At 43.4% G+C, this 25917-nt stretch overlaps 1 protein-coding gene across 4 annotated transcripts; it reads right to left on the bottom strand.

Moving 5' to 3' along the window:
• Window positions 1-1414: 1414 nt before the first annotated feature.
• ANAPC7 (anaphase promoting complex subunit 7) lies at window positions 1415-24439 on the bottom strand. Of its 4 annotated transcripts, none has more exons than XM_070400016.1 (11): window positions 24248-24439; window positions 20930-21116; window positions 19199-19318; window positions 15825-15936; window positions 15365-15518; window positions 14109-14251; window positions 9899-10016; window positions 9040-9236; window positions 5710-5934; window positions 3947-4097; window positions 1415-2256 (listed from the first exon to the last, which is right to left on the bottom strand). In XM_070400016.1, the coding sequence occupies exons 1-11, from the start codon at window positions 24346-24348 to the stop codon at window positions 2067-2069; spliced, it is 1698 nt and encodes a 565-aa protein (XP_070256117.1). In that variant the 5' UTR covers window positions 24349-24439; the 3' UTR covers window positions 1415-2066. The 4 variants fall into 4 exon arrangements, with proteins under 4 accessions (XP_070256117.1, XP_070256118.1, XP_070256120.1 ...); XM_070400017.1 differs by having other exon boundaries at window positions 20930-21046; window positions 24248-24333; XM_070400019.1 differs by lacking the exon at window positions 24248-24439 and adding an exon at window positions 17388-17427 and having other exon boundaries at window positions 20930-21017.
• Between the last annotated feature and the right edge of the window lie 1478 nt (window positions 24440-25917).

The raw sequence follows: 25917 nt of genomic DNA, 5'->3' as shown, positions 1-25917 counted from the left end.
CACCCCCATATTGGCTGTGTGAAACTCTAAGGCACCAGAAGGCACCTGGGAGGCCACTCCTTATCAGGTTGCTTGGTCTCCTAGCAGGTGGTTCGGTGGAAGAGCCAGAGCTGGGCAGCCTGATTCTGTCCCAGCTCCCTGCCTACATAAAGTTTTTCTATTTGTGAGAATAAGTGATAGTGGTAGTAGTACCAGTTGAGATCTTCAGCACTCTCCAGGTCAAACTCTTCCCATTCTTTGATGTGGACTAAGAGTATTCCCAATTCTATGTCAGGTGCTCTAAAGATGTAGCTTCATTTGTCTCTTCCACCTGGAACCTGTCAGGGTAGAAACACTGGAGCTGCAGGTGGGAGGGGCCTTAAGGATCTAACCCCGGATGATGCTGGGATGGAGGGGCTTGGAATAGACAGACTGATCTAGGACCTCCCAGCAGAGAAGAGAGGGCCAGCCCAGGAAAAGGGAGAAACTCAAGGGTACTGATGGAAGGTATGCACAGGGCTGGGCACTAAGGCACATCCTGAACCCGAGGGAATCTCAGGGGTCATGGTGATGAGACTGACAAGCAAAAATAAGATCAAGAGAGTGGGGCTGGGCTCTCTCCCCCAGTCGGGGGAATGGCAAAGAGGTTCCACCTTTTCTCCCAAAGCACTGATGATAATGGCTGCTCAGAGGCAAGCTGAGGAAGGACATGAAGCTGCATCCTGGAGTGAGCACTAAGGCCAATGAGCAGCGTCTTCTCCAGGCCACACGATCACCTGCAATGGCCCCACTGCCTGCTGGGCTCTTTAGAAACTGCTCCATCAAATGATGCTGCCCAGGCACTGGTTCTCATACTGAAAGATACTTTAACAGTAACTTTTTGTCCACTTAAAATTACAGTTATCAGATGTTCTGAGCTCCTAAACTACTATACACTTTAGAACAGAACTTTCCTTTTACATCAAATTCATATTTTACACCGCCTTTGACTAAGTTTGTTTTAATGAGAATTTGAGGTTAGCTGTGCCACCCCCAACCCCACTTTGTGGTTACCTATACTGTCAAAAGCATCACCTCTTAAATAAGGAGTATGAGGGAATGACCCCTCTGCTCACCCCACAGCAAATGCTGAAACCAGACACCAACCTCAGAGCTCCTGACAGCCAGACAGAAACAGTCTAAAATCTGGCCAAAGACTCTCCCCCAGGGAAATTCACCAATAAGAAAATGAAAATGGGTGAACCAACTCAGTGTTACCTGAGGTTCCCAATTCTACTGGCTCCAACACTCTGGAAAGAAAGGGAGTCTATCTATGGCAAATAATTTTAGGACTGAAACAATGCATTGTGGGAGGGAGGGAGGGAGGGAGGGAGGGGAGGAGGGAGAAAAAGAGAAGAATCTATAATGGGCTTCCATTCTGATCAACCCAACACCATTACTGTATAGAAAAGTTTTATTAGTTAATTACCCCAGGTGTTCATGCTCTAGGTCACACACCTTTCTCAGATCTGGCCCAGGTTCATAGGCATGTTACCAGATTAGCAAGTAGGAAAATTGTTCTGCAAAATAGCAACTGTCAGCTTAAGGCATTACTAACATTGCAGAAGGAAGCAAGGTTACTAGGATGATGATTTCTGGGACAGGAACCCTCTCTGAAAGGGCCAACCGGTGTAGTTGTCATACTCAGGAGTTGACATTCTTGCTCTGGGTGACAGGTCACTCCTTTCAAACCCACCCACATCATCATACACAAAACACTGTCTAGTCCTCGAGCCTTCAGATTGAGAAGTTAGTTATATAAAAAGTACTGTCCCAGAAGTCTCAGCATATCTGTGGGCCTCCCAAAAGGCTCACTCAGTCCTCCCTGGCTGGAGCAGGGAAGGATGGATTTATATGGAAGGTTGGTCAGGCTCAGTTTTAAAAAATGAAGTCACTACTAGAAATATGGAGCCAGGGGGGCAGAAACCCCTGCTGCAATCACATGCTGAATCATTGTCCTCCCAGAGAGCGGGCTCCTACGGTTCTTTCAGTCCATGGAAGTGCTCAGAGCAGGGCAGGCCAGTGTGGCCACGGAGCTGCTGCCTGCCTCACTGCATGCCGAACCACTGCTCCTGGTCAGCCCACTGGGCCGCCTCACTGTCGCTGCCCTCCAGGTCCCCTTCTTCCCCACTCCCTTCCATGTCGTCCACATCCTCCTCCTGAGTGGCATCCGTGGGACTCTCCTCCTTCTCCATCTTCTGCATCCCCTCTAGAGACTTCTGGTCATTGGGGTCCAAACTAGGGGACAACAAAACAAAGGAGAGGCCTGAATCTCTGCCTTGCTTCTTGCTGGCTGATGTGTCATCTCCCTGGCTCACCAGTGAAATGACCACCCAGTCACAGAGAAACTGCTAATGCCTGGCCTCTCCAAACAACTCCAGTTCCACAGGCAGGATCAAGGGAGTTCACCACTAGAAGTGAAAAAAGGCATCTTGTCCTAATTTTTAGAATCCTCAATTTGAGTTTTTCTTCATTTATTTCTTAAACCTTTTCACACATTACCCCTAGCACTATGCCAGAGGAAGCTATCAGATAACACAAATGAAAAAGTAGTAAACACCCATTAATAGAAAAATTCAAATGTAATTTAACAGTATTGGATTTTTAAGCTACAAGGTTACAAAAAATACTTATTTCCCTGTGAATAAAATTGTTCCATGTTCTTATAATTAAACGTATCAGCACTGCAGGAGTTAACCAAAATCATGCTTACCATGGAACAGATTTGTCAACTCCTAGGTTAGACCCCAGGACCCAAAGCAACCCCTATCTGAGCATTCAAGTTTAATAGCTATGAGCCATTACACGTGCAAAGGCCCCCAAAGTTCAGAAGCTCAAGAACATTTATTTACTTGGCTCCTAAGCAATCTTTCCTCTTTTCTTTGTGACCATCACCCAAGCCAGCAGGTGTCCACCCTCTAACAAATCCCACCTCTAATAAAAGTCTGGCATTTTATTTTCTCACTTGCTTCTGGGCTTCCAAAAAGCAGACAAAACCCATGTGGGAATCCTGTTCCTACTAATATACCTGTAGATTGATTTGTATCATCTCCTCTTCTCTAAAACCTTCCATACAGCTCTCACCCACATCCAGGGCTCCCCCACCCTCTGTACTCCCACCTTGCCGTCTAGAGACTGCTATGAAAGCACTTAGCACGTGGTATCCATCAGTCTGCACGTCTGAGACTGAGAGCAACTGGAACTGCAGCATCCCCAGTGGTTACTGAGATGCCAGGCACAGGAGTGGGGCTCAACTGCTGAATAAGTAAATGAATGTGATCAGACTCAATTAAAGACAGGCCTCACCATGACCTTAAAGACACACAGACAACCCTCAAAGAAATCACTTCTGTACTAAGCAGTAAGAATACCTCTATTTATTTAGTATTTACTATGTACCAGGCACAGTGCTAAGAGCTTTACATGGAATAATCATTTAATCCTCATTTAATCATTTAATACCTAGTACGGTAGATAGATATAGACAAGGAAATTTGTTAGTAACTTGCCCAAGATAACAGGTGGTGAAAGTTAAGTAACCAAACTTCAGAGCTTAAGTTCTTAACTACTACAGTAGGTAAAAACATGGGAAAGTACTCATAATACTTTGATTTGAAAAAGCAGAATATAAAATATATACTACATATAACCCTATAAAAATATGTATATGTGTGGTCAAGGCCAGGAAGATGATTTACACAAATGAAAACAGAAATTATAGTGGTGTGAGCTGATTATGAGTGAAACCATTCTTTAATGTTAATATACTTAAAAAAATTTTTTTGAAGTCATGAATTCACAAATTCCTCCTCTATTATTACTCTGTTTGCAACCATGGGCACAATGTGTGTTTCCAGAATTTCTGTGACATAGTTCCCTGCCTTCTCTACCCCTCATCAAACTTCCCCCCAGGAGGCTAAGTGCCTACCTTAGTGCTATACTATACTGGTCCATTGCTTCCTGATACTCATTGACAGCTACAAGGAAATCTCCTAGGATCCGATGCAGGACACAGTCACTCTGATTAGCTAGTGCGTTCCTCAGCAAAGCAATCCCATCTTCGTATTTCTGCTCTCTGCCTGGAAAATAAAAAATTAAAAAAAGACCCTCATTTTCCTACTTACCCAACATTTTGAAAATACATTCCCATCTCAAGTTGTTGTTGTTGTTTGTTAATCTTCACCCGAAGGTATTTTTCCATTGATTTTTAAAAAGAGTGGAAGGGAGAGAGGGAGAGAGAGAGAGACAGACAGACAGACAGACATTGATTGGTTGCCTCCTACACGCACCCCCAACCAGGGCCAGGGAACCTGCAACCAAGGTACATGCCCTTGACCAGAATCGAAACTGGAACCCTTCAGTCAGAGGGCTGACGCTCTATCCACTGAGCCAAACCGGCTAGGGCCCCATCTTAAGTCTTATACACAAAAACCACAACACTGATCACCATCCAACAATCTATTTGTAGATGTCCTCAAGAAAAAAGTGGTGTGGCAGGAAATAAGAACAAGCTCATCTGAATTCCTATTCCATTAGGAAACCTGCAGTTTGGGTTCTGATTTTTTTTAAAGGTACTATTAACCTAGGTTCAAATAAAAAGCGAGCATGTATTTTATTTGCCAAACTAGCCCAAATCCAGGAGTTCATCATAAATCGGAACTAAAAAAAGAAAAAAGGCTAGCCCTGACAGGTGTGGCTCAGTTGGCTGGAGTGCCATCCCCTGCACCAAAAGGTGGCGGTTTGCCCAGGCAGTGTGGCTGTGGTTGAGCCAAGAGATCACCGTTCAATTCCCGGTGGCATATGCCCAGGTTGTGAGCTCGATCCCCAGTGTGGGGTGTGTAGAAGGCAGCCGATCAATGATTCTCTCTCATCACTGATGTAACTATCTCTCTCTCTCTCTCTCTCTCTCTTTCCCTTCCTCTCGAAATCAATAAAAATATATTAAAAAAAAAAAAAGGTAGCAGCTTGATTCCCGGTCAGGGCACATACCAGGTTTCAGGTTCAATTCCTAGTAGGCCCATTCAGGAGGCAAATGATCTCTCAGTATCTCTCTATCTCTCTCAAATCAATAAAAACAAGTCCTTGAGTGAGGATTAAAAAATAAATAAAATAAAAAATAAATAAGGCTAAAAGGGAAATAGTTAAGAGAATCCAGATGAGTCAAAACAGCTTGAGTCGGTGCAAACCAGTTATATTCAGCCTAAACTGGTTCAGGACAACTAAAACTGGATCAAAGTGAGCTGAACAAGTAACAACCAAATATAGCTCTATAAGAGTCAGTCACTGCCGATTCAAGCAGATCCAAGCCAGCTACATTTGGTTGTGCTAAACCAATTCATCTGGGCTCAGATCTACTACAAAAGGAACACACTTATCTGATCACCTGTAACCAGCTGAACTGGGGAAACCAACTGAGATAAGATTTTATACAATGAATGATGAACAGGGAAGTAAAGAAAATACACTTAGCCGAAACCGGTTTGGCTCAGTGGATGGAGCATTGGCCTGCGGACTCAAGGGTCCCAGGTTCGATTCCGGTCAGGGGCATGTGCCTGGGTTGCGGGCGCATTCCCAGTGGGGGGTGTGCAGGAGGCAGCTGATCGATGTTTCTGACTCTCTATCTCTCTCCCTTCCTATCTGTGAAAAATCGATAAAATATATTAAAAAAAAAAGAAAAGAAAATACACTTACTAAGCAGTTCTGCTTTTTTCACCACAGCTTTAATGTAATCCGGCCTTTGGTTCAGGGCTTTATCTAATAAAGTTTTGGCTTTTTCCTGTGTCACTGGGTCTTCGAGACAAACAGTGGCTAAAAGGGTAAGAGTCTGTGCATTTGCTCCTAGAGTTTTGTAAACATTGTTAGCCATTACCATTGCTTCACGAATACTGTTTGAGGCTAAGTAACATTCGATGAGACCTGAAAAAAATAAAACATAAAAAGCTCAACCACATTACCATTCTAAGCCATGCTTCTACTCTGACAGCCTTCCAAATTATAAACCTTCAAAGTTTCAGACCAGGGGCAGGCCAGGAGAACACTTTTTATATATATATATATATATATATATATATATATATATATTTTTTTTTTTAATTGTTTTTTTACAGAGAGGAAGAGAGAGGGATAGAGAGTTAGAAACATCGATCAGCTGCCTCCTGCACACCCCTTACTGGGGATATGCCTGCAACCAAGGTACATGCCCTTGACTGGAATGGAACCTGGGACCCTTCAGTCCACAGGCTGATGCTCTATCCACTTAGCCAAACCGGTTAGGGCCAGGAGAAAACTTTGATGGTGAGATTAGACTGGACGTTATGTTGATGGAGTAAAGAGTGCTCGTCCCTGCCATAACCGGTTTGGCTCAGTGGATAGAGCGTCGGCCTGCGGACTGAAAGGTCCTAGGTTCGATTCCGGTCAAGGGCATGTACCTTGGTTGCAGGCACATCCCCAGTAGGAGGTGTGCAGGAGGCAGCTGATCGATGTTTCTCTCTCATCGATGATTCTAGCTCTCTATCTCTCTCCCTTCCTCTCTCTAAAAAGTTAATAAAATATATTAAAAAAAAAAAATAGTGCTCGTCCCCAGAGCACTTCACAAATATAGAAAAAGCCTGCACTTCGAAGGCACCTTCAGTTAGGAAGGTAACGAACACGGCTAAGTAAACTGAAGCATGTATGCAACCCAGCTGAACGTTAGAGGAACAAATATGACACTAATCATTAGCTGAAACAGTCACAGATGTTTCTAACAAAACCAGGTTTCCCTGCGTCTTAACAAGCTGTTAATTTCCACTGTGTTCAGTCACCTTTAATGTCCTAGTTTTAGGCTCCTATAAAAAAGTGAATGTCCAGTTCTTTGAAACACAGTCCCCAAAAGCATTTGCGGAGGACTTCCCTAAACTAGATGGAAAGAGCTTCATCAGATGGACCGAATATACCAAGATTAGCAGCTTCTGCCTCTTTTCATACCCACAGCAAGATAGATGTCCTATGGGGACACTTCAAATACAGTCAACTCTTCAAGAAGTTGAGGAAAACAGAGGAAGTATTTTTTGGCACAAAGCACTCATCAAAACAGCTTAAACCCCGAACCCACACAATCCCTGGCTAATTCTCTCTGCATACTCCTCCACCCTAGCACATTCTACCACACACTATGGTACTTAACCAGAAATTACCTAACTCTTAAGGGCAACGTGTTAGAGTCAGAATACAGTAGTCTGCAACTACTTGAGAAGTTATACTTCCCTGCAAAAGCCCCATTGGAATGTCAGAAGGAAATGGAAAGAATGCCCCTACCAGTAAAAGAAGCTAGACTGGAGGCTGCAAGCACCAGAGGGTATGACCAGTCACCCTGATCCAACCTCCAAATGGTAATTTGAGTGAAGGCAGCCCTTGAAGCCTCACTGGCCAGCCAGCTGGGGAACAACCTCTGCCCCCAACAACCCTTCCCAGCCTGTGTCCAAGCTCTTCAACTGCATTCCTGGGTTCAGGTGAGTCAGGCACGCAGCACAAAGGAATTAGCATGATAAAAGCTGCTGAGAGGTAGGGACGTTATAGCTCAGGATTAAGAATTTAATTTGAAACCAAAAGCTTGGTCTGCTGGGGTTTCTTTAAGAACAAATCCACCATAGGTATAGCTCTGACTGACTAAGCAGATTTGTTTTTATTTATTTGTTTATTTTACATTTTATTTGTTAATTTTATTGGGGTAGTAATCCACACAGGAAAATTTGTTTTTTTTACCCCCACTTTCAAATTTTATTTTTCAAATTTGAACTCATCTTCCTGTTAACAGCAAATGACTCCTATACTCTTGGGTTTATTTTTAAATTCTTTTATATAAAAATATGCTTTGGAGGAACTGCATTTTGTAAGAGCTATTTCAAAGTCTGTGACTGAGTCACCAGATATTGCAGAAGCTGGCACAACTCCTTTGAACTCCTAGGGTCAGTTCACATGAACTTAAAATAGTACATAACAAAACAAAGTTTGACCCTGATCAAGCCCACTCTGGAGTCACAATGAACCTACCAATTCCCACAACACCAACCATCATATGAATATGGATTACCCTATGGGTCAGTGGTCGGCAAACTGCGGCTCACAAACCACATGCAGCTCTTTGGTCCCTTGAGTGTGGCTCTTCCTAAGCCTTAGGAGTACCCTAATTAAGTTAATAACAATGTACCTACCTATATAGTTTAAGTTTAAAAAATCTGGCTCTCAAAAGAAATTTCAATCGTTGTACTGTTGATATTTGGCTCTGTTGACTAATGAGTTTGCCGACCACTGCTATGGGTAATATTTCTGGCCCAATGTAAGGCAACTGTGAAAAAGACTAAAGACCTACAATAACCAAGTGATTCAGCACACTGCTGGCACAGAGAGATTTACACTAATGAGTTGTCCACGTTTGAGAACCCAAAAAAAGGACCGAAAATTTAACCTCAACTACTTACTCCATCACCAAAAACAAAACAAAGAGAAATGGATTCTGAAAGTATGAAGTGAAAAGTCCAGCAAAAGCCCTAAATTTAAAGTGCCTAATGCAGTGATTCCCAAACTTGTCTGCACATTAGCAATACCTGGGATCTTCAAAAAAAAACACTGATACCTATCTCCGACTACCAAATATTCTAATTTACATGGTATTAGAGCAGTGGTTCTCAACCTTCTGGCCCTTTAAATACAGTTCCTCATGTTGTGACCCAACCATAAAATTATTTTCATTGCTACTTCATAACTGTAATGTTGCTGTTATGAATAGTAATGTAAATATCTGATATGCAGGATGGTCTTAGGCGACCCCTGTGAAAGGGTCGTTCGACCGCCAAAGGGGTCGTGACCCACAGGCTGAGAACCGCTGTATTAGAGTAACCTGGCATCAGGACTTTTAAAAGTTCCCCCAGTGGATTCCAAAGTACAACCAAGTTTGGGAACTGCCAGCCTAACAAAGCCTTCCATCTGAGTGCTGTTGCCACACCTACAGATTCACACTGTCATCTATAATTTTTATCTTACCTTCATAACAGTCTAAGCGACAAGGTGCAAGCCGTATAGCCTCCCGAAAGTGGATTATTGCTTCTTGGACTCTGCCCATGTTCCTGAGTGCTGCTCCCTTAAGTAGCAAAGCTTGAACACTATTACTGTTCAGCTGAATGGCCTTTGCTCCTAAATAGAGGGCCCGAGAGTAGCGTTTGCTATAGAAACTATGACACCTGGAGAAAAAACAAACAAAAGTTACCCGAGAGAACAATACAGGCATACCACACTTTATTGCTCTTTGTTGTTCTTCACAAGTGTTGTGTTTTTTGCAAAATGAAGGCAAGATCTTCCACAAACAAAAATACTATAAAACTCGCTTTATTGAGTTAGTTGGCGTGGAACCCGCAGTATCTCCAAGGTATGCCTATGTAAAGAAACTTCATAGAAGGCCCTCTACATGATTCTTATTACAAACCACACTTAATCTATCAGTGAAAGAACAAAACAAAAATATCTACTAAACATTTATTTTTAAGGGAGAAATCTTGATATGGAAGGAGAACCTGATGATCTGGATATGTCAGCAGATCAGAGACATTCAGAGAATTTATAAAGCCAGGTCAATAACAAAACAGCAGCTCCTGTCCTGAGCATGATGCATTCACTATCTCAGTTAATACCTACCCCATGAAACAGTGGTATTGTCCTTGTTTTCCAAAGAACAGAGATTTAAGAAGTAAATCATGTGTCTAAAGTCAAAGACCATAATTCTAATCCAAGTCTTATTATCTCTTAAACCTGTGTTTTCAAGCTATAGCCTATTCAAGAACTACACGTTCCCAAAGAATCTGCTGGAAACTGGGGGGGTGGGGGAAGGGGGAGCGCATAAACATACCCAGAGACCACCCAGGGTTCTGCATGCTGATCAGAAATATTGAAAAGGCGGCAGCCAAGATTCTCCACATCCTCCAGCCGCCCTTCTCGTGCCAGGAGGTAGCCATATACATCCATTCCTAGAAAGGAAGAGGCTCTTTAAACTCCCTTATCAAAGGAAGCACCATCCTCAAAGCCCACACCGAAGCCCCAGCTCCTTAGGATTTGAGCCCTTTCCACCATCATGAGCTCCTTCCATCAGCATTCCCAGTTTCCAACAAAATGATTTATAAAAACTAAAAACAACAGCCCAGCCGGGATAGCTCAGTGGTTGAGTGTCGACCTATGAATCAGAAGGTCACAGTTCAATTTCCGGGCAGGGCACATTCCTGGATTGTGGGCTAGATCCCCCATGTCGGGTGTGGAGGAGGCAACTGATCAATGATTCTCTCTCATCCCTGATCTTTCTCTCTCTCTACCCCTCTCTTTTCCTGTCTGAAATCAATAAAAATATATTTTAAAAAAGAAAAAACACATACAAACTAAAGAAAAAGGAAAGGAGTAGGACCTACCTCCCAATTTAAAAGTCTGCTATTTTCAGGAACTGTTTATCCCTATATCCTGTGGTGTGAACTACAGCCATCCTAACTCAACCAGAAAGGCCCAAAAAAGGTATCAAGTAAGTTCTCTCTTCCAAGAGGTCTAGGCACAGTCAGGGTTACACACTTAATATGCCAGTTGGTCTTGAAAAAATATTAGCCTATTCCAGAAAAAGCAGTAGTTCTTTCTGGAGTCTAGTTCATGTAAAATCATCCCTATACACACACACATACACACACACACACACACACACACACACTCTTTATTCTCTCATCTACACTAATAAAAGAGAAAAATGGTAATTGGCGTACGACCGCTACCCTTCCCATTGGCTAATTAGCGAGATATGCAAATTAATCACCAGCCAAGATGGCGGTTAATTTGCATATGTAGGCACAATGCAGGAAGGCAAAAGGGAAAGCACAGAAGAAGCCCCCTGGCACTGACAGTGATCGGAAACCCAGGGGGTAGCTAAGAGCCGGGGGACAGGGCAAAGGCGGCCCCCAGGACCGCCTTTGCCCTGCCCCCCAGCCATGATCGGAGAATCCTGGCCTTTGCCGCACTGGCCAGTGATAGTGGGAAGTAGGGGTGGAGCCAGCGATGGGAGCTGGGCAGGGGAGGAGCCCGAGATCCTGGGGTGGCTGCAGCTGTCAGTCTCCGCTGCCCCGAGCCCACTATCAGGGAGCTGTTGAGCTGGGTGGGGGGGGGTGGCTGCAGCTGGGGGTCCCCGCTGCCTGGGCCTAACGCCTAGGCCAGAGGCATTAGGAACGGGCAGGGGTGGAGCCCACGATCGGGGAGGCTGCAGCTTGGGGTGTCCCCTGCCTGGGCCTAACGCCTGGCCAGAGGCGAAAGGCCCGGGCAGGGGCGGAGCGCACGATCGGGGGCAGCTGCAGCCTGGCAGGGGCGGAGCCCACGATTGGGGCGGCTGCAGCTGGGGGGTCCCCGCTGCCTGGGCCTAACGCCTGGCCAAAGGCATTAGGCCCGGGAAGGGGCAGAGCTCACGGGGGCGGCTGCAGCTGGGGGGGGTCCCCTGCCCGGGCCTAACGCCTCGGCCAGAGGCGTAAGGCCCGGGCAGGGGCAGAGTCCACGATTGGGGGTGGCTGCAGCTTCGGGGGTCCCCTGCCCGGGCCTAACGCCTCAGCCAGAGGCGTAAGGCCCTGGCAGGGGTGGAGTCCACGATCGGGGGCGGCTGCAGCTTGGGGGGTCCCCTGCCCGGGCCTAACGCCTCGGCCAGAGGCCTTAGGCCCGGGCAGGGGGGCTGCAGCTGAGGGTCCCCGCTGCCCTGGCCCAACACCTCAGCCAGAGGCGTAAGGCCCGGGCAGGGGCGGAGTCCACGATCGGGGGGGCACTGCAGCTTGCGGGGTCCCCTGCCCGAGCCTAACGCCTCCGCCAGAGGCATAAGGCCCGGGCAGGGGCAGAGTCCAAGATCGGGGGCGGCTGCAGCTTCGGGGGTCCCCTGCCCGGGCCTAACGCCTCAGCCAGAGGCGTAAGGCCCGGGCAGGGGCAGAGTCCACGATCGGGGGGCGGCTGCAGCTTCGGGGGTCCCCTGCCCGGGCCTAACGCCTCGGCCAGAGGCCTTAGGCCCGGGCAGGGGGGCTGCAGCTGGGGGTCCCCGCTGCACAGGCCCAACGCCTCGGCCAGAGGCATAAGGCCCAGGCAGGGGCGGAGTCCACGATGGGGGGCGGCTGCAGCTTGGGGGGTCCCCTGCACGGGCCCAACGCCTTGGCCAGAGGCGTAAGGGGGCAGGGGCGGAGTCCACGATCGGGGGGCGGCTGCAGCTTCGGGGGTCCCCTGCCCGGGTCTAACGCCTCGGCCAGAGGCGTAAGGCCCGGGCAGGGGCGGAGTCCACGATCGGGGGCGGCTGCAGCTTCGGGGGTCCCCTGCCCGGGCCTAACGCCTGGGCCAGAGGCCTTAGGCCCGGGCAGGGGCGGAGCCCACGATTGGGGGAGGCTGCAGCTGCGGGCTGAGGCTGCATGGGCACCGTGGGCGATGGTAGGGAGCTGGGGGTCCCCTGCCCACCCTGATCTGGGACACCCTTCAGGGCAAGCCAGCTGGCTCCCACCCGTGCACCAAGCTTCTATCCTATATAATAAACCGGTAATATGCCTCCTGCACACCCCCTACTGGGGATGTGTACGCAACCAGAGTACATGCCCTTGACGAGAATCGAACCTGGGACCCTTCAGTCCTCAGGCCGATGCTCTATCCACTGAGCCAAACCCATTAGGGCGGTAATGTGCAAATTGACCCTAACAGCAGAACGACTGGGAATGACTGGTCACTATGACACACACTGACCACCAGGGGGCAGATGCTCAATGCAGGAGCTGCACCCTGGTAGTCAGTGCACTCCCACAGGGGGAGCTCTGCTCAGCCACAAGCCAGGCTAAAGGCATCACATTGGCGATGGTGGGAGCCTCTCCTGCCTCCTCAGCAGCTCTGTGGATGTTCAACTGCAGCTTCGGCCCGCTGGCAAGTGGACATCCCCCAAGGGATGTATCACTGGCAGCTTAGGCACAATCCCCCGGGGAGTAGGCCTAAGCCAGCAGGTGGACATCCCCGGAGGGGTCCCAGACTGCGAGAGGGCACAGGCTGGGCTGAGGGACCCCCGAGTGCACAAATTTTTGTGCACCGGGCCTCTAGTGTTCTATAAAAAGGGCTCTCCATTCTTGTCACTCGTCTCTTAACACTATTCCCCTCCATTCCTTACTATCCCTTCAGATTCTCAGGAAAATGTGTCTCAAGCCAAGATTACTGCAACATTCCCTGCTGGCCCCGACTCTGGTCTGAGCTTCCAACTCCAGGCTGCTGACTACTACCCGATTAGTATTTCTAAAACACCATTTTCATTATGGTCATGGGTAGCTTGGAGAAGAGAAATAAGCACTGGGCAAGAGGGAGACCTGTAACAAACAAATTCATCTTTCCTCTCACTGCTCTGTCATTCTTGTGGCTTACGTGTCTACAAGACTGTTTATTGTAACAAGGTCATTCTGATGGCCTTTTTGGAGTCTTTACAAGCAGACCTCAGCCCTTCTATTTGACTTTATACTGCTATTCCTGAGCATGCACCCTTCATTTACTGACAGTCACCCCACAGTCATCCTTTAGAAGTGCCTGTGGCTTACTCCTTCAACTGCATCTCCTTTCAGATCAGTAATTTTTGTTGTTGTTCACTCCTAATTACTTCCTTCACTTACCTCATCCTTTTCTTAACATCTGTTCATTTATTCCCTTTTAACTATACTAAGGACAGAGTAAAGTAAATCTCCTAAAAAGAGATTACAGTTCTGGGGATGCCATCCAAACTCTCAGTCAGGCACATCATAAATCTATAAATCTTAAGGGTGCCTATGATCGTAAGGAGAGGCTATAACTCCTTGCAAACGAAAAAAAAACCTAAATAATGATCTGTGGTGAGATGACACTTGAATGAAGCAAAAACAACTGCTCACATGGAATTACCCAAGTGTTGGAGACACATCAGGACCGAAAGAATGGTAAATAGCAACTGTTACAAATTTTACAAACTATGTCCATGATAATTGGAATCAGAAGATCATGCTACATTTTCAATCTTTCCTGATCTGCCTCTCTATTGTCACTTCTGCCCTGCCCCAAGAATGACTTACCTTTTATTAGATAAGGATCCAACATCTGTGCTTGTTCAAATTTGAGGACAGAGTTTTTATTGTCTCCAGCTCTGAAGTACAGATCTGCTAAGCTTCCCAGTAGATCCACGTTATCTCGTAATAATGACTTTTTCTCTAGTGAACTTTAAGATATTAAACAGTGAACCTTAAAACCTGCTATAAATCCTCTTGGTTGTTAAGTCTGGGTGACGGGCATATAGGTACTATTTTCTTTTGTGTATGTATGAAATTTTTCATAATAAACTTTAAAAACAAACTGTACACTAGATTTCCTTATTCTAAGCTTATGATTTAAAAAAAAAGTTATACCTAAAAGTTAAAATATACAATTTAAAAATAATGAAATTGTATTATCTAGACATAAAAATTAAATGCAGCCCTGACAGGTTTGGCTCAGTGGATAGAGCGTCAGCCTGCGGACTGAAGGGTCCCAGGTTCGATTCCAGTCAAGGGCATGTACCTTGGTTGTGGGCACATCCCCAGTAGGGGGTGTGCAGGAGGCAGCTGATCGATGTTTCTCTCTCATCGAAGTTTCTAGCTCTCTATCCCTCTCTCTTCCTTTCTGTAAAATTTCAATAAAATATACATAACAACAAAACAACATAGCATTGGCAAATTTAAAAAAAAAATTAAATGCAATGACACATTTCAAAAAAAAGTTACATAGGATAAGATAGCAAATATACAGAATAATGCAGAAATCTCTTGTTACCTATAGATAACTATCTGATTGCAGTTTTTCAGTGGACAAAATATGCTATATGGTGTTAAATGTAATATTATTCACAAATGACAGCTACTTGATACTCAACCAAATGACAGCATAACACAAATCCCAGTCTCTTGTCCTTGGACTTTACCTGACTAGAAAGAAAATCCCAGTCCTAGGGACGCAACCCAGATCAGATGCTGCAATAACTATGCTTCTGGGCATGCAAAAAGATGTCTTCCAGGTTCAATCAAGCATGATACACAAAGGCAGTTTGCTTTGCAAGGGTTACTACTTTTGCAAGTACAGAGCTAAACTCGGTCCAAGTTTACAATTAACAGGTGCTCAGCAGAGATTATTACATTTGGGACCATATGGTACATTAAGAGACTAACAAAGCCCAGGGACAACTGGCTGCAACACCAAGAGATAAGCATCTAATTTTTCTGTTTTGCTAATTTAGATATATCAGACCTCCTTACAAGGAAAGGGCTTCAAGAACACTTAGTAATTTTGTGGCTCTCACCAGATGGTATTGATTGCTCTTGAGTTGTCACCAGTATGCACAAAAGCATATGCTTTGATCCACACAGAGAGCCAGTCCAAGTTAGGCACGGTCTGGATGACATTCATTGTCATTGATGCCACCTCTGCACCTTTTACAGATAGGGACAGCAAACCTAACCCAACAGAAAGCAGGAAAAAGAAAGTGAGGCATAGTGTCTCTCTTCTACAATGTAATAACCAACAGGTTACCCTTTCCATGGGCTAAAGGCAACCTCTGTCCTATTCGAATCAAGATGCATAAGACAGAACAAACATAATTTATCATTTCTTGATCAGTGAAATACATGACCAACGGTAATCTATTAAATCACCATCTACAGATGAAACTTTTGGAAAAATAAAACTATTCTAGTATACCGCCAAGATTGAGAACTACTACATTAGAGAGTAAACACTCCATGGCAGAGAATGATCCGTACCTAGAATGGCATCAAGGGCTAATGGGCACTGCCTCAGCACTTCCTTATAGCTGGTGACTGAAGGGCGCTCCTGACCAGCCTTCTTATACAAGTTTGCCAGCATCATGTTTATCTGTAGTAAATAAAACCAGAAGACAATAAGATTAAGTGTATATTGCAAAGAAAATATTTCACCATCAATTTAGGTCCTGATTTTTATTACTAGCTACTACCTTATTTTTTACTAGAAAATCTACCCACAGCTCCATGGAAATAAACAAAGACCAACTCCATTCATCAAACCAAACAGAAAATTACCACCTTTGCTTTTCCTATGTCCTCCCATTTCTAAAAGGAAAATCAAATTCCTTTCACTTACCCAACCAAAAGGTCCAATAGTATTTGGACCAAAGATGCTGCCTCTGGAAATGGGAGTAACATTCACTTGAGAAATGTTACAGAATTCTAATTACCTTGATTCTTTCTTGGTCTTAAGACAGAAGATGAACTATTCTAGAAGTGCTCAAGTTTACATTTTTTAAATGCAATTAACATCAAGCCACAGAAAGTGAGGAATGCTTAACATAGCTACTTAAGATGAATTTTCTCCAAAAAGGAAATGACAGACCCAAAAGCACAATGCTTGGCTTCTCTCTGACAATTAGTCTAGCAGCTAGACTCTAGCCTTTCTCATGCTTAAAGCTTTGACCAATAGGTACTGTCTGACTCATCAAAGTTATGCTACAAAAATCAAACTCTAACTGACCTTTAAAAAAACAATGATCCAGAGATTAGTTATACTATTTAAATAACACAATTCAAATATGTAACTCCGCAAAACTTTATATTCCAATTTAAAATTAATAGATCATAACACAACACAGAGTTTGCCAGATTATTAACCTAAGGAAGCAGTCAACATGAGGGCACAAGAGTAAAAAAGCCAATCCCAATCTCTTCAATCTGTAGCTTCGTACTCCAGATATTTACTCAAAAGAGTGGGTCTGAAGATGAAAAACATCTGTTCCAATTATGTACTTACAGTATATAAAACAATCTAGTATGGCATAAATCCATACTGATTCAAACAATGAAATAATAAAATACTAGAAATAAAACTATTTTTTATTTGGCCTCAGATTTTTCCATTTTAGGCTATATTGAAATGCAAAAGAAGGTACTTAAAGGAAAACTCCAGTATTAGTGTCTATACTTAAAAACCTTTCTTGACTGCTTGTTATTAACAAATCATGACTGATGGGCCAACAAATATTAAAATTCCCTTTAAACTACCTGGCACTTCAAAAGAATGAGTTTTGAGTACTACCTAGTGAGAAAATCAATTATTTTTAAAGCAGATACTTACTTGGTAACATCACAAAGCCACATTCTACCAGTTATAAACACAGCAGTAATCATTTTCTAAAAACTGAGAAATTATATGTTATATGTTTGCTCTTAAAAGTCAAAGATTTACCAAGATATAATAATCTCACACTGGAATTTTCCTTTAAAATGTGAAGGAATGTGTGGCGGTGTTTACCATACATTAACAGACGTTCATTTAGACGTATTTTGACTCACTTCCTTGTCCTGTACACAGACTGAGAAGCCAGTTAACTCCCTAACGGACAAGAAAGAAAAACTGTAAATATTATAGGTTTATGTTTGAGGAACACATCTTTGTTTGCTCCTGGCTATAATAGCTCTACAGAATGAAGAATATGTACTCCTAATAAATTCAGATTCCTCTAGTCCCTCTTAAAATGATAGCAGTAAACACCAAAGCACTGGATACCACAAAACTGAGCTTCTTTGTCATTACTCATTGTCCCCAAACTCCTTGAAGTCATTAAGGAGGAAATAATGGTGCATTTCCAGTAAGATAATGAACAGGTATAATTCAAAGTTTATAATGAAAACAGCATCTTTCAAAAGATATTCTTCATATATGAAAAAATTATTCTTCAGGTAAGTCTTTCATAGGGTACCAGAACACAAGTTAATATATAAGCATTCAAGCTTATTTTAAGACAGAGTAGTCTGTAACATGCTTCCAAATGTTTTTAATAGCAGCCACCACCATAAAATAAATATACTGGGGAAATAGCTTAATTATAAAAACTCAAAGTCATAAATACATTCTCATTATGAAGAGATACTTAAACACATTCTCATCAAGTTTGATTGGTTACTTTTAAAACTTAGCAACATTTAGGTGAAAAAACACTAACTAAATACACTAGGTCCTTACTGATTAGATTCCTCTTAAGGACAGTAGGATGAACACAGGCATCTTACAGATAAAATCCTTCACTATTAAGCACAAGTTACACAAAAGTTTTTCAATGAAGTGAAGGAGACAGGTGACATGAAAGAATATGGTAGAATATTAAATACTGACATGAATTCAATCTAAGAGCAAGAATTTGCATTATTTTTCTAAACTGGGCTTAAAAATAAAATACACCCAAAAAACCGTAATCAAAGATGTCCAATATAATACTCCGTACAGAATAGTACTTTAAAGAGTATTCTCACATACATAAACTTAGTTTTTCCAAAAGTTAGCAGAAAAAGTATTATTATCCTCATTTTATAAATAAGGGGAAAAAATAAGGTTCAGATTGGAATTTGCCCAAGTACACACTACAAACAGTTTGTATGCCCAAAACTCAGACAAGACACCAGATCTTCTGATTTCAGTTGAAGATGTTCTATTCACTACAATATGTTGTGAAATCAAATACAAATACATACTCCACACACAAATAAGTACAAAAGGGTCTTGTAGACTTGATTTTGAAAATGAAGGGATTAATAAAATCATTCACATTGCAAAAAAATAAGGTTCTAAAACAGTATTGTTGCCACCTGGAAGTGTATTGCAATTCATTCTTTTCTACAGTAAGAAAAACAAAGAATAAGCACTAGTATTCTCCAGCTACCACTTTCATCAGCTGAATTTTCAGGGTCTCAGAAGAAAGGCACTCTTCTACCTCTATGAACTCTTAACTCTTTAACAAGGGAACAAAGTGAAAACCAGAGAGAGGCAAGAGTAAAATGTTCAGATGGACTCCCTAATGCAGTGGTTCTCAACCTTGGCTGCACATTAGAATCACCTGGGAATCTTTTTAAAATCCTGATTTCTGGGCCTCATCCTCCGGAAATTCTGTTTCTTTGTTACTAATGTTGTGGCCCCACCCCATAACAAAGAAACAGAATTTCCAGAGGGTGAGGCCCAGAAATCAGAATTTTAAAAAGATTCCCAGGTGATTCTAATGTACAGCCAAGGTTGAGAACCACTGATCTAATGTATAGTGAAAACATGAAGGAAGAGTGGTGGAAGGAATGGGGAGTTGAAAATGATGTAACAAATTGTTAATTCAACTTACTTTGGGAGTTCTTTGTCTTGAAGGGATCCCATCAAGTATAGCAATGGCATCTTTATCTTGTTTTAGCATTGTGTAACATTCAGCCATTTTGTATTTCACTTCAATTTCAGATGGAAGACACTAAGAGGAAATGAAAACATCTCTTCAAAATATTAAACATTATGGTACTTCTTCATAATCTTAAACATAGGGTTACCATAATATATATCGCCCAGCAATTCTGCTCCTATATATACAGCCAAGAGAACTGAAAACATATATCCAAATAAAAGCCTACACACAAATGTTCAAAATAGCATCTATCTATCTATCTATCTATCTATCTATATACATATATAAAAGCCTAAGTGACCGTTATGACCAGATGACCAGCCAGTAGCTATGACACGCACTGACCACCAGGGGGCAAACGCTCAATGCAGGAGCTGCCCCCTTGGTGGTCAGTGCACTCCCACAGCCAACCTCCCCTGGCCAGCCAACCTCCCGCAGTCCCTCCCCCTGGCCAGCCGGCCCTGATCAGCCCCGATCACTGGCCAGGCCAAGGGACCCTACCCATGCACGAATTCGTGCACCAGGCCTCTAGTTAATTATAAGCAAAAAATGGAAACAATCCAAATGTCCAATAGTTAAAATATGATATAACCATAAAATGAAATATTATTTGGGAAAAAAAGGAATGAAGAACTGATTAATTCTGTAACACAGATCAACCTTGAAAATGTGTTAATTGCTCTGGCTGGTGTAGCTCAGTGGCTGGAACACAGGTCCACGCACTGAAGGGTCTCGAGTTCAATTCCCGATCAAGGGCACATACCTGGGTTGCAAGTTCGGTCCCTGGCCCATCAGGTCCAGGGTGTGTGTGGGAGGCAACCAATCGATGTGTCTCTCTCACATAGATGTTTCTCTCTCTCTCTCACCCTCCCTTCCACTCTCTCTAAAATCAATGGAAAAAATATATCCTCAGGTGAGGATTAACAACAAACAAACACACAAACAGGGAGTATTGAACACACTGCCTCAAAACTTTTCTTTACTAATATATACAGGCTTTCCAAATTAGCACATATATTTATCTCATTTTTCATTTAATAGCTCCATCATATTGCATCTTATAGCTAAACTATAACTAGTCCTAACTAATGAACACTTTTGCTTCCGTTTCTTACCATTATAAACAATGCTGCAATAAGCAACCTTAATTATATATCCTATAAATCTTTTATGAGTCTACTATATGGTTAATTTCTAGCAATGGGATGGCTCCACCAAATGGTAAAATTATAACCCCCCTTCATTTATTTAACTAATTCTTAAGCAACTATCAAAAATTGGCAGGAATTTTCAGATTTCCCATATATTTCCCCAGGTATTCACAGTCGTAAAATTTGAGTTACATTTTAAAGTTATATTTTCATTAACATTATAAAAACACTAGATTTTAAGTTCTGTTTGTATGAAAGGGAGGAACAATGCATGACGTTGGTTAGAACCCAGAAAATTCATAGTTAATTCCATTTTTAGATTCATCCAGAGTGAATTTTGCTTTTAGCCCTAAATGCTTGGTTGGATGCATTCTTTCATCTAAGTGGTTTTTCATCTTTGTTTCTCCAGTCAAGTCCCCTTTAAAATTACATTTTATTTTACAACTTCCACATCAGTCTTATAAATTCTTTCAGTCTCTCTCACTCCCAGCCCTCCCCCACCAAAATCACACTTTGTATTTCCAATTACCTGACTCTGTGGAGTGGATGTAGAATTGCCAGTTGAAGGTCTCACTTTTGAAGTTTTACTTAAGGCTTTCTTCTGCTGTAAAGCCATGGTATACTTGCTCACAGCATTCCGATATTCCTTATCATGAAAGAGAGAATCTGCATGATACACCAAAAGCTGGTACTTCTGAGATGGGGAGAATAACTCACTAGAAAACAAAGAAAGGATACCCCCTACATGGGTTGTTTTTGAAATGTTAGAAAGTACATGCCTGCCCTTAGTGTCCCTTCTTAGTGTCCAAGCCTAGCACACAGCCTTATGTAATGACAGTTTCCAAAAAAATAAATGTGCCTTAAGTGCTAGTTCCTAAAATTAGAGGGATGAGGCGTACTCTACGCTAATATGGTCAACACATCTAGAAAATTGCCTTAAATATTTCCTTTACTTACTATAAAAGCAATGATATCTTTAAATCTCTTTGTATAACTCTACAAAAGTGTACAAAGAGAAATGTAATATATCTTTTCCTCCTCTCCTTTAACCCAAGACTTAATTTAACAGTTTGATATCCATTCTCTCTTATAGTAACATCAATTTTTAGGATAAGACAAAGAAGAACAATCACAATGATTTAAATAGTATTACCAAAGAAGGGTTGAAAACTTAGAAGAGAAAGTTCATCAATTGAATCCTTTTTAGTAAAGTACTGAAAAGAGGTTTGTAGGGAACTGAAAACTCTTCAAATCCTGAAGAAAATAGAAATACTGAAATATGGAAATAGAAGAGGATAAGCTAATGGAATAGAGTGGGATAGAAAGAGGATTAGTCTTTTTTTTTTTAAAGTATATTTTATTGATTTTTTACAGAGGAAGGGAGAGGGATAGAGAGTTAGAAACATCGATGAGAGAGAAACATCGATCAGCTGCCTCCTGCACACGCCCTACTGGGAATGTGCCCGCAACCAAGGTACATGCCCTTGACCAGAATCGAACCTAGGACCTTTCAGTCCACTGAGCCAAACCAGTCAGGGCGGATTAGTCTTATTTGATAAAGGTTTTTTATTTTATTTTATACACAAAAGTAAACTTTATAAGCACTTGAAGGATTTTTATCTTAAGTCTCAGGGGCTTAAGGACAGTGTATTTAATGAGAAATAACATTGGATAGAAAATGTTACTATACTCAGGAAGCATTTAGATACTTATGTATATTTATATATTATAACATACATGCCTACTTACGTTATCTCTGGAATGATATGTGAGAAACTTAATGTTGTTTGCCTCTGGAGAAGGGAAATGGTGGGGTGAGGTTCAAGACTCAGGGACAGGTACTTATCTGCAGACCCTTTCTGCTTTGTTTGAATTTTTTTTTTTTTTACTGTATTGTATTGTCAATTCAGTAAGAAATTTGAAAATATAAATGATAAAGGTCAGAATCTAAATGCCTCTGGAAACTAGTTAACTGCCAGTTTAACCTAATATGAAGAAGTCTAGTCAGAGGATCAGACTGCTTCTAACTACCTTGTAACATCTTCAAGAACCAAGGACAATGACTAACTCCTGCACAGATTCCCAATGGTGGAAACTGTTCCTTGACAAATCACTCAGAACCAAGTGAAAAGCTCCAGAATAAACACAGAAGGCTGACAGACCAGGGCTCCTCCCTGTCAACACTACGTGGACAGTGGCAAAATGGTGGGTTAGCACCCTAATGGGAATGAAATGGGAGAGCAGCTGCACTGGAAGCATCCAAGGGGCCTTTCTTCTCTGCCCTATACAGCTTCACAAGCAGGCCAAATGCAAGTGGGTCCACCCTGAGTAGAAAATCCTAGATAATAAAAGAGTAATATGCAAATTGTCCCCTGGACCAGGAGTTCAACCAGAGTTCGACCAGGGGGCGGGGCTGCCCCACCAACTGCCCCGGCCCCTCCCCCTGGACAGCCCCGCCCCAATCAGCCCCCCACACACTGATGGGGCGGACAGGCCCCACCCATGCACGAATTCATGCACCGGGCCTCTAGTTTCATGATAATGCCATTTAGAGATAGCAGGCTGTCCTGGTCAGAATGAAGACCCTTAGAGTCAAAAGGACCAAAATCCAGACATTACGGCTCCTCCACTTCCTAGATGTGTGAACTTACAGGGTATTTCACCTTCTTAAGGTTGTATGCACTCCTTTAGCACGTGCAGTAAATGTCTGAGTGCTTACTGTACACAGGCACTGGGCCGACTTCGTTAGGAGTTAAGAGACGTGTTCTTTAACAGGGTGACATGGAATACAGATCTTCAAAGTCCTCACCAGAAAAAAAAAAAAAAAAACCCCACCTGTAACTACGTGTAGTGATGGATGTTAACTAGACTTATTGTGGTGCTCCTATCACAATAGATACAGAATTATTACGCTGTGCACCTGAAATTAATATAAATGTTACATGTCAATTGCATCACCGTTTTTAAAAGTAAAGTGATGCGCAGACTATAAAACAGGGCAAAGGGAGAGGACAGTAAGGGTGAAGGAACAACTCTGAGGAGCTGAGAATTCTTGGGAAGGGATGTCTGTGTTGAAACCTGTGTGAGGAGGCGGGTCTAAGGGAAGAACTCTGAGCAGAAAGACAAATGCAAAAGCCCCGAGCTGAGGACCGGCCGGGCGTGCTCAGCGTCGGAAAGAACAGACAGGGAGGGACCTGGCTGGAGCGCAGTGAGCAGGGGCCGTGAGATTACACTGGGGAGGGAGGTGTCTGGCCTCGCTGGCCCTGGGAAGGGCCTTAAAATGAAGAAATGAAGAGAGCCCCTGCGCCTCTGCCGTCGTTAAGACTCAGTACCAGGCAGCTCTGACCGCAGGAAAGGGGCCCCTCCCCTCCTCCCGGGGTGTCTCCATTCTCAAGGGTTCGCCGGGGCGAGGAAGCGGACCCTGCTCACACCCTCCGGGGGGAAGGCCCGTCCCAAACGCGGGCGGACCGTATGAAAGCAGGAGACGCGGGGCCTCTGCGCTTCGCCGAAAGAGAAAACGTTCTTCGGGAAGAGAGGAACCAGCCCGGCGACATGACAGTCGCCGTGCCCGGCAGCAGGTGCCTCAGGAAACCCCTAAGCCCTCAACTTTCCGGGGCACCCTCGCCAGGGTCGCCCTCAGAGCCTCCTCCTGGCATTTCTTGAAGCCGCCGCCGCCACTCGACACGTTCCCCGCAAGGAGTTCGTCCCAGGGACCGCCGCCGGCGCTCCTCAGTCGGCCCCGCGCGAGGAGGCCCTCCTTCCCGCAGTCCCGAGGCCCCCTCAGCCCCCGCTCCCCAACAGGCGCCGCTTTCTCCTCAGCCCCCGGCCGCTCCCCGCCTCCACTCACGGGTTGTTATTACTCATTGTAAGTAACAAGCTGCTGAGGAGCCGCACGTTGGAGTGCAGCCCCGCGGCCGCCATGTCTCGCACGTGGTCTATCACATTCATCCTGCCCGGCAAGGCCGCGGGGAGCGGTGGCTGCGGCACGAAAAGCCGGTAGGAGATCCTTAGGGAAGACCCCAAAATGGCGGCCGCGGCTGGGTCCATCGGGTCCACCAATGGCACCGCCCCCAGGAAAATAGGCGACTACTGAAGTTGCCTGAATAAATACCTCGGTTTCTTCCCCGCCCCCTTACAGGTGGAATGATTTCGTTTTCGGTTTGCTTTGTTCTAGCAAAAGCCGCATCATTATGCTAAGTTGCACACTTTATTGGGGACTTACAGTGCGCTGAGGACAAAAGGCACCTGAGTGTAAATACATGTTCAATTGAAATGAATACGGGAGGAATTTGTGTGTCTCAGAAATTCATAATAATGTCTAAACATTTATGATAAATAAAAATTAATATCGTAGGTTGTGTGTGATCCTTAACAGCTGTATTTAAATATTTTAATCAGGCGCCAGGGACAGTCCTAACTGCTTTGAGTAACGCAGGCGCGCCGGGCTGAGGGCACCACGCCCCCTCCTCTGGGCTGTTAAGTGGACCTGCTGGGGCCGGGCTTCCCTTGGGTGTAGAAGGGCTTGCTTTTGCCCAATGAAACGAATCACTAGCTCAGAATGAATCAAGGCGAGGTTGAGCTTTAGCCATCCTAATATGTGTTGTTTTAATTTGCAATTCCCTAGTCCACCTGTGTAGCTGGCTTCTTTGGTGAGGTTTCTGTTGAGCGCCTTTTCTGATCTTTCAATCGGGTTATGGTCTTACCAATTGAGTTTTAAGGGTTCTTTGTATATTTTGGGTAACAGTGTTTGTCTGTTTTATCAGCTCCGTGTTTTGCAAATATTTTCTGCCAGTCTGACTTGTCATTCTCTTGGCCACCCCTCACTTTTACAAAACAAACAAACAAACAAAAAAACCTACTTTCAGTAATAATCCTGAAATGACTAATAATGGCCTGGAAAAAATCAGACAGTGAAATATTATTTTATTAAACTGCATCTAAATAATGATGCCAGTACAATTTTAATGAAAAATAAAACTGATATTACAATAAAAAAAGATAATGCATTAATATTTTTAATTATATTAATGTACTTAAGAAAGACTTTTATCCTACATATTGGATTAGCAAGAAAATAATATAGTTTCTGGCTTTGGTCCTTAAATTTTGCAAGTTTGCCAATAACTGTTAAAACTGATGGTCTTTGCATATTAATGTTCAATTAGCACTACAGACAGATTTGTCATATAGAGATGGAAGGAACTTAAATGCACTGAAAGAAGCCAAAGTAAAAGGCTACATACTGTAAGATTCTAACTATATGACATCCTGGAAAAGATGAAACAGTAAAAAGGTCAGTGGTTGCCACGGGTTAGGGAGGAGGGAGGAATAGATGGAACACAGGTGATTTTTATGGCAGTGAAATTATCTGATACTATAATGGTGGACACGTGTCATTCATTATATGTTTGTCAAAACTCATAGAATGTACAACATAAATTGTGGACTTTAGCAGGTTTATAGAGAAAAAATAAAGAGACAAAGGAGAATCTACCTTCTCCTGAATTTTTTTTTACA

The sequence above is a fragment of the Myotis yumanensis genome, unplaced genomic scaffold (assembly GCF_028538775.1).
Source record: "Myotis yumanensis isolate MYYU_CA2020_CCGP unplaced genomic scaffold, mMyoYum1.0.hap1 SCAF_19, whole genome shotgun sequence".
Lineage (NCBI taxonomy): Eukaryota > Metazoa > Chordata > Mammalia > Chiroptera > Vespertilionidae > Myotis > Myotis yumanensis.
Note: the sequence above shows the minus strand (reverse complement) of the source record. Positions and strands in the feature narration are given on the sequence as shown.